At 39.3% G+C, this 9,516-nt stretch overlaps 2 protein-coding genes across 2 annotated transcripts; one reads left to right on the top strand and one right to left on the bottom strand.

The window, feature by feature from the left end:
- The first annotated feature begins 2,159 nt into the window (after positions 1-2,159).
- si:ch211-225p5.8 (uncharacterized protein LOC555567 homolog) lies at positions 2,160-6,479 on the top strand. Its single transcript, XM_057045709.1, has 5 exons — positions 2,160-2,491; positions 4,732-4,904; positions 5,039-5,273; positions 5,362-5,521; positions 5,682-6,479. Exons 1-5 carry the CDS (start codon positions 2,449-2,451, stop codon positions 5,698-5,700), a joined length of 630 nt encoding a protein of 209 aa, XP_056901689.1. The 5' UTR covers positions 2,160-2,448; the 3' UTR covers positions 5,701-6,479.
- dnajc28 (DnaJ (Hsp40) homolog, subfamily C, member 28) lies at positions 6,334-9,516 on the bottom strand. Its single transcript, XM_057045708.1, has 2 exons — positions 9,380-9,516; positions 6,334-8,683 (listed from the first exon to the last, which is right to left on the bottom strand). The coding sequence occupies exon 2, from the start codon at positions 8,670-8,672 to the stop codon at positions 7,512-7,514; it is 1,161 nt and encodes a 386-aa protein (XP_056901688.1). The 5' UTR covers positions 8,673-8,683; positions 9,380-9,516; the 3' UTR covers positions 6,334-7,511.

Here is a 9,516-nt window from a genome sequence, read left to right as displayed (position 1 = left end):
GCAGTCGGGCGAGGAAGTCCAAAGTTAGGGTGGTATAGTTACAGAAGATTTCGGAATGATAATGATATTTTCTCTGCATCTAGCAACACAGACGTGTATACATTAATTTTACTGTAGCTAGTTAAATTTTATAAATTGCAAATCACATTATTTTTCGTATGTTATAAAAGCTGCCCGAAGAAATATGTTGAGCACCCCTTTTAAAAACTTTATGGTACAGTCCGGAAAATAACTGTTCGGAGGATATGGCAGAGGAAAATGAAATAAACTGCAGTTGCACCTACTGTAGTTTATAATCCTGCATTCCTCATACATCCCGGGATGTATCTGTTTTTTGTTTGTTTTTCTTTAACCTCTGGGCGATTTATTTCAAAGTGAAATAAAGCAAACCTTTATATTTCCACATTTAAACTACGTATATCCTACAATAAAATCGCCTCGGTATGTAATGAACGGAAGCCCAAAGAAAGTCTGCAGATTTGGCACAGTTTCAGAGTAAATTTAAAGAGAAACCTTTTTCAACACCGACTAGTGTGGAATCATTGCGACCCCTTGCGTCTTATTTATTTTAAAAAGCATCTTACCAATTCCTTGCTGCAGAACCATAGTTACACATGGTCTGATGCCACCTACCATACAGGACAGTGTGAGCCACGCACAGGTCACCTTGTGAAGGGATAGATAAATAACAAACAAACAGGGTAAGATTACTCACTAGCTTATTTTCTAGTTACCAATTTAGATAAAGGTCCATACAATACAGCTCATCGTAAAAATAATGAGATGCCCTCATAATAAGATATATGAATATACAGAAACAGTGCTTTTACCTTTTAATTTAATGAATTGCAATCTTCAGCAATTGCTCCTTTCAATTTGAAAAGCATCAGACTAATTGAGCAATTCTGAAGTCTCCAGAAGTTGAATTGGATCCAATGCTGTCTGTCTTCTGTCTTTTCCTTCTCCGTATCACATCCTTCCCTTATTCCATGTCCAATCAGAACCCAAGATCCAGTTTGTATTTGCCAGCAGAACAAGACCCTGCCCCGAGTTGTAGCAAACTGTGTCTGTCCATCTCAACAAGGTGAAATTAAGACTGGAAACATGATCTGTACTAAAAATAAAAATAAAAAAAACATCATAGTGACAAAAGAGGAGTGTCGCTTGTACTGTGCATGCATGTGCAGGGCAAGAAAGGTACAGCCTGATACAAAATGAACACACAGGTTTATCATATGTCAACATTTCCTTGAAGTTACCCCTTTCTGATACACTTGTCCCAAGGCTTCTCTCTGACCCTGTCTTAAGCAAGCAATGTCATTTTTTTTTTACAATTTTTAAAAAAAAATCTTTTTTTGCCTTTAGAAACAAGGAATCCTTGTCAATACCACATAAAAAAGTGCTAACTTAATGAGAATAACACATAAATTATAAGTTATTGTGCAGTTTTTAGCTTCAGTGAGTAATCTGGTGGCATTTGGATTCACAAAGTCCATCCATGATTCTTACACCTTGAGCTGACTTAAATATAGCTTTTGGTTCATTTTTAAAGAAGGATGAATTTATCCACAACTAGCCATTGGTAATATATATACAGCATTGGACGGAACAACTCATTGACATATGTTGCTGTCATCAACATGCAAACTATAGCTTTCAATATCTGTCTGTTCATTCAACCTTGACTTCACTGCGCTTATTTTGAGAGAAAACCAGTGACTGTTTGCCGAATGCTTCATTGGATGAAGGATCAAGACTTGTTTTCATCTGTACTGAAGTCACCTTGAATTAAAGATCAAACTTTTGCCACATTCAACACTCCATAGCTGTCTTTTAAATTGTAAGGATTATCAGAAAATATCCCCCCAAAGCATAGTTTGCACTGAAACAAACAAGCTTGCATGCGGGTCTATGCATGTGTTTGCATGAAATGCTTTGCCTAACAAAACACACCAGAAATGGTTTTGCATGCCAGACTTGCTATCCCCTTTAGATAATAAAGGATGAATATAAATAAAGCTGCTTTTACATATATATATAATAATGCACCACTACACAAACCCCAGAAATATTATTTAAATATGTGTATTAAGTTATAGCAACACTATATGACATCAAGCTTTGCTTGGGGCAATTTAAGGTCTTGATTGTGTCTCATTAGCTCAAGTTTCCCGCTGGCTTCAACAACATCCAGCTCTCTAGATTCACAAGCTCTAAATATAGTAGCTGGCTTTAAGTCTCACAGGACTGCAAGGGAGATTTTAAAGTACGGCAAAGAAAGAGATAGAGTTTTTTGGGGTCGGGGGTCTTCCAGGCATGTTTTTTTTTTTTTAAATGGTAGGAGTATTAGGGGTAAAGGGACACTTTAAAGAATAGCCACGGCAGGCTTTTTCTATTGAAGTGAAATATTTAGGTGTCCTGGGACTGGCTATATTTTAATCAGCAGGAATGACAATCCTCCTAACTCTTTTGGTTATCTTGAGACTGTTTGGTAAGTTTTAAACCTTTCATGTAACTTATGTTTGCCTATCGATTGAAAGTACTGTACTTTCACTTTAATATCAAGCTTGATTGACGGGTCTGTGAATCTATATTTGGTTTATTGGCCTATTTTTTAAAAAATCATAATGATTTGGTCTGACTTGGTGCTCAAAACAGATAAAGCAAATATTGTGAGGACCTGAAACAAGGAAAATCTTAAGAGTGCATTTATCACATTATTTCAGACAAAATTTGTCGGTGTCCCATCAGAGCCTGCTAAGTTTAAATAAGCGATTCATCTGTTAACCCATGGACAGTGATGTGTCTGTACAGGCAGCAGTCACTTAAAACCAGCTGAGGTTGACCCTCTCGTTGCCTTATTACTTACCACCCTTGATTTTCGCTGAGGAAGAAGATGTCAAGTCACGAACACAAAAGGCACAAGGGTTGGTAGGATAGTGGTATTAGTTCAAAATAGAAGGCTACCATCTAGCCTGAAGGTATAGTCTCATACCTTATAAGAATACACTCTGTGATGTGTATTTTTCTTCTCCAATTAGAGAAATAAGAACAATATCGGATCTATTTTCAGCACTGTTGCCATGCTGACTATATATGGTCCCCATATATATGGTCTACTCTTAGTAATGGTGATTTTATAAGCTTCTACTCCAATAAAATGAAACGTATTACAGACCACATCCCAACACACATCCTTACTTACAAGGACATCTTCCCCTTGAGTGGCAGTTCTGTTGGCAGATTCGTTTTTTCTTTAGCAAAAGGTTGTGTAACTCTGGTCTGCAAGGTTACAGTAAACAGATCATTCCTAAAAGAACCTTCACTTGATCCACAGCCAGCACATTACAAGTCTACATCGATCTTTAGGACAGTAGTGGAGGTTAAATTTAAAAATTCTTGAAAAGGTGGTGGTGGCACAATTACCTGTCCTGAGGAGTGAAATGTTTCTGTCAGGTTTTAGACTGAATCATGGTATTGAAACAGCATCTGTTTAAGTTACATATGATCGTCTAGTTGTTTAAGACAGTGGACTGGTTTCTATACTGTTTCTGCTTGTCTTCAGTGCTGCCTTTTTGTATTCACACTAATGACTGTAGCTGCCAAATTACTAACTATCGGCATTCTCAAAGAAGAAGGGTTTAAGTCTAATCTTAAAAGTAGATATGGAGTCAGCCTCCTGCACCTGGACAGGGAGCTGGATCCCTTGGAGTCCCAGAAGGTGCTATACTGGACCAAACACTGTCACTTTGTACATGCTTCCATTTGGAAATACATTGCCATCCAAAAAAAGTTGCCACCGACAAAAAAAAACTGTCTGAAACTGTATATTGAAATATTTCGTTTGACCACCTTTAGCTTTGATTATTGCACACATTCACCGTGGTACTGTTTCAGCTTCTGAGGTGTCACAGGATTTATATCCGTCCTGTGTTGCATTCATTTTTCACCAAGACCTTGATGACCACAGGATGTTGTCTTTCAGGTTGAAAAATGAGAAGGTGCTTGTTGCATCAATTGGGGTTAAACAGCCTGATGCCAGCTGCAAGATAATTGCCCATGCAGTAATTATCCAATAGGAAGCTCTTTTGACCAGTCGGTGTATTATTCTCTAGCATGGAATTCATTGCTTTGCTAATGAAACTCAGATGAAAGAGGAGCAATCAGTGAAACGCCAGGCTTGTCTTAAAGACGTCAAGTCTTGGATGACCTCAAATGTCCTTCTGAATTCAGATAAAACTGAAGTCAGTGTTTGGTCCTAAACACCTCAGGAATAGTTTATCTAAACACATCAATTCTCTGGATTGAATCCCTTTAACCTCTAGTCTGTGAAGAATCTTGAAGTAATCACTGACCAGACTGTCTTTTAACTTGCATATAAAAACTCCAGATTAACAACACATTAAGTCAGCATGTAAATTAATTACTTTTTGGCTGGACTATTGCTGTCCAGACATCTGAATAATTCTCTGAGAAGCCTCTAGCAAATTTCAATATATTTCTCAAGACTAGTTCAACAAGGTCCTTAGACATCAAACTCAGGAGCTGACAGGAGCTGCTCCATTCCCAGAATTGTCCTCATTACACTGCCACCAGTTTGGGCAGAAAAAGGACTCACTGAAAGTTTCTCTCAGTGCCATCTAAATAAAATTGAATTGAATTATAGGAGAAATCACACTATAGGAGAAATTCCACTATTTTTCCCATCTCATCTCATATTGCTTTCCCCAGATTCAGTATCTCAGTGCCAAGGTGGCTGCGCGGAGGTGGACTCCCTGACTGAAGCTGTGGTGGGAGAAGGATTCCGGCTGGGTTGCATCTCCTGCAAACGTAGAGAAGAGGTGTCTGCTCAGGCCACAGTAGACTGGCATTTTAGACCGCTGGGAGAAGAGGATTTTATGCATGTGAGTGCTTCAAAGTAATTTCTTTTGCTATGAAAGGGCATCAGCGCTTCTGCCAAATTCTAATTCTTGATAGTCATTCATGTCCTCCTTTAATTGCCAAAAACATTTATGGTTCATTTCTTTTATCATCTCAGATTTTCCACTATGACCATCCCAGTGCTGAGATCCTCCACAAAAACTTCAGTAACCGTCTGGAGTGGCATGGCACACCAGACCGCGATGTGCAGACAGCATCCATTTACATCCACAATATCACATACAATGATATAGGGACGTACCGCTGCACCATCCAGCGCACCCTTCACCTACCTCGGGATGATGAACACGTCACTGTGGAGAAGCAGGTGGAACTCAATGTGGTGGCTGAAGGTCAGTGTGGATATCTATACTAAAAGCAGCACATGCTGGATCCAGAGGGGATTTTGAAAATGTTGCTACAGTGTTTCTTTCCCTACAGCCCACCCAGAGCTCACAACAGTGGTCTCAGAGATTATGATGTATGTGCTGATTGTGACTCTGCAGCTGTGGCTTGTTGCGATTCTGGTTCACTGCTACAAGAAAACGTCTAAGGAGTATGAAGATCAGGAGGCACACAAAGCTCTCAAGCTTCAGGCAGAGTGAGTGGCATGTCCAATAGAAACAGACCATAATGACCCTTTAAGTTCTGAGATTTTTTAGTGTATTAACAGAGGAATAAAAAAAAAAATCCTATGTACATATACAGAAGTACATTTTTATTGGATTTTCTGTTGCTTTAACTCTGCTCGTTGTCTTCAGGGTTTTAGAAGACAACTGAACCAAGATCATGTTCATGTTTGTTTTTCCACCACGCATGAAGTCCAAAGATGAAAAAAAATTCAACGCAAGTCCTGTATATATTCTTCTAACACACACACACACACACACACACACACACACACGTTATCTTTCAAGTCATGTTTAAAACTGTATGTTTTACTTTCATTTACACAAGTTTTTCCCATCTTCTTTTGTGTAATTTTTTACACATTAACTACACTAACAGTCTGGATATCTGGTGCTATTTATCATTGATAAATTACATCTTGTATACAGAAATTACTGTCAGAAATGTTTTGTCTGCTGAAATGATATAAAAACTAGTTTTTTATAAAAATACAATTTAACCTGTGTTTTAAGTATAAATTCCACAAACATATCTAAACTATATTTCCTAGTGGTTTAATGGATCTTTATAAACACAGGCAAGACCAAACAATAAAGGACATTTGGAGGTGACTGTAACTCAGCCCAACTTGAGGAGAACGGCCTCATTATCTTTAGTTTAAAAAGAGTCATTGTTCTCCTGAATCTTGCAGGAAAAGAAAAACACTCTTAACATTGTCATGAAAACGATGAAACAGCTGAAAATTCTATTTCAATTACATTTGTAAAATTCTTTGGACAATGATGCTTTCATAGAATTTTTATTTCTTATTTTAATGTCACTTGCACATCTGACACTATATAATTCCCTACAGCAGACATAACACTGACTCATAAAAAATGACCTTGCCTTGTAACCTTCTGGTTTCATTAAATGTGTTGACAAACCTACTGGAAACTACGTTATATCTCACTCTGGAGAACCTGCACCTCTATTCATAGTGTAGTTCACATGGGACTTGACAGGACCTGGGGCTTCTCCTTACTCTGCTGGACACACATGATCAACAGCTACTGAAGCCCACCACAGCAGAACTGTTGCCATCTCAATGAACGGTAGGCCCCTCTTATGTCTTTCATGTTTACCTGAAAGTTATATATATGTGTGTGTGTGTGTGTGTATATATATACATATTTGTCTACACACACATGCGGTTTATACGTATACACATATATAAGAGTTCTTTGTATATGCTTCCTTCCGATGCAGTTTCATGAATATCCAGCAGAGGTCAGCTATGCCCCAAATCAACTCTACAGATGTACAGCCTCTCTTACTCTCCTTCCTACAACATTTTCTCAACAGCACAAGTTTTTTGTCTCCTCTGGCCCCTCAGAATACAACCAACCTCGCCACACAAGGGGCACACACTCAGTCTGAAGGTGTGATTTACATCATTTTGGTGGTCGGCATGTTCAGCTTTTTCACATTTGGTATCATGCTCCGCTTCATCCGCTCCAAGAAACTGGAAGGCTCGAACGATCTCTACCATCAGTATATTGCACATGACTGGGCCAAGGTTACGACCCCCTCCATGGGTGTCGCTCAGGCTCTGTACCAGGGGACACCAGGTAATGGAGCCAGGAGAAAGGAGCCTGTCATCATCTACAATCCTACTTTAGCTACGAGCCTGGATTGACCTACCCTACTTTCACCACGCCCTGAAATATGAAATCTTTTTTCCATTTACCTTAACTTTGAATAGGAGTAATTAATAAATAAAATGCTTCAGTGTATCAAGCCAATATAATTTAAAACAATGACGGTCAACATGCCCTTCTGATTTTTCAGTTATGTAGGTTGATTTAACTTGTTAATCCCTGTTGCTTGGCCTGTGTAGATTAGTTACTGTATCACAGCCTTACGGCCTACAATTTAGAGGAACATAAAAATCATAAGGGATAAGAGGAATGATTATGACTTTAATGTTTTAATTTAAACACATTTTTTATCCAATACATAAGGGTGTGTTTGCTATTTTTATGATTTTGTGCTGAGTTTGCGCTTTTTTTCTCTTCCTTCTGCCTCTCTCTGTCCTTCTCTTTTTCTCTCCATTGGTCCATTTTGTATTGATGGGCCCCTTTCACAGCACGGTCAAGCTCTCGGGACAAACTGAAGTGAACCATTTGCATGGTGAGCATGGGCACAATAAGGTTGTAATTGTCCACCGTCTTATTTAGTTTTACTAAGTCCTCCTGTACAGATGCACAAAGCTCCTCCCATTGGCTTTGCTCTTTGGGGGTCATGGGGTTACCAAGCCTGATCCTGCCCACCAGTAATCTTTTTCTGATATGACCTATGGTTTCTCGGATGTCACGTTGCGTGACCACCCAGGGTGGCTGGTAACCATTGTCTACGAGGATACGGTTGAGGTTGTGCATCATGGGATCAGCATATGGATTGTGCTCGAACTTGGTGAGTGGCTTTCCGGCTCCACTTAGGTTTCTGAAATCTCCCCTGGCCATGGATTCCTGAATTAGGTCCTCCACAAGTCGTTCCACTGCCTGCGTGATCTTGATTTTGTGGCTACGCTGACGTACATCGCGTTCCACCAGCTCTCCCTCTGCAGCAGCTGCTCTCTCGTGCTCTCTTTGCCGGTAATTTAAGACTTTCTCAGCTGCTCTGTCTACGCGAATCTGCCGATACTGACTCTCACGCTGGAAAGGCGTGCCTGAACCCACACCCTCATAATTAAGATAGTGTCTGTGTGCAAGGGCTGCCTGTCTTTTCTCCTCTTCTTCTATGGTCTTCTCCTGATGCGGTTGCTTGGACTTGCGCTGATGTGCCAGCACAGTTCGATAGGCCTCCTCAACCTTAGCAAACAGCTCAGCATTCGCAGTTGGAGCTCCGGAGTCTGGATGGTAAAGTTTGGCTAGTTGCAAATAAGCCTCTTTCACCTGTGCAAGACTACTGTTTCCCTCAGGAGGCAGTTGCAGAAGTCTGTAGCTTTCACGCAGGCTTTGCTTAATCTGAGTCCTGGAGCTGAAAATTCTGACCCTGCAGGACTGTGTAGACAAGACCAGCAGAAATTGGTTGTGGAAAATGCTGCCTCGGGGAACTAGCCAGTGGGAAAGGCAACTCATTTCCAGCAATTCTACAGATAAAAAAAGAGAAATCACAAACACATAAAAAAAATATCATGGAAATTTTTCAAATGAATCGCGACTGATTAGATTTACGGGCAGCGATTTGAAGACATATGATCTTTCCCCAATTTTTTTTTTTAATTAAGTGGGAAACTAAACTATTAAGAATCCCTTGCTATTTTCCTGCTTAAGTGTCAAAGGTGTAGGATGTTCCTGCATTCCAGACTTAAAAAATTAAGTGTATATCAAATATTTATTGCTTATATGCCGGTATATAAAAAGTATATATTGCTTTTGCAGTCAACAATTCATTTTGGTGAATTAATTAATTTGACCAGAACATGGAATCACATTAACAAAATGGATTAAAGAAATGTTCAAAATCTTATGCCATTCTTATGCCAATAACAAAGTGAGTAACCTGTATAAAATGAATTATTAGTGCAAAGCTCGTAATAATGTGCTTTGTATCATGCTGTATGATGCACACTGGTGTGAAAGTGTATAAAGTTTAGGTTTGCTTTCACAGACACACGTGTATACAGTAATCTATAAAATGACATTTTTCCGCAACCACGGCCTGCATAACACTTTCGTACAAATTTGAGCTAGGATTAATAAAAATGTAAACAAACACTAAGTTAAATTGTAAGTAATTAGCGTTTACATAATAAAAAGGACCACAAAAATCCCTCAAAATTCACCTTGCAAGGTTAAATCTGCATTCTACCATTTGTTGTTGCTGCTGCTGCTGCTGCTGTCCTTCTTCGTCTTCTTCTTCCTGAACACAACATCGAGCCGTGTTGTAGTTTGTAGCACCCCCTACCATCTGCTGATGGTA

This window comes from Takifugu flavidus, chromosome 10, assembly GCF_003711565.1.
Source record: "Takifugu flavidus isolate HTHZ2018 chromosome 10, ASM371156v2, whole genome shotgun sequence".
NCBI classification, from domain to species: Eukaryota; Metazoa; Chordata; class Actinopteri; order Tetraodontiformes; family Tetraodontidae; genus Takifugu; species Takifugu flavidus.
This window is presented reverse-complemented; position numbering and strand designations above follow the sequence as displayed.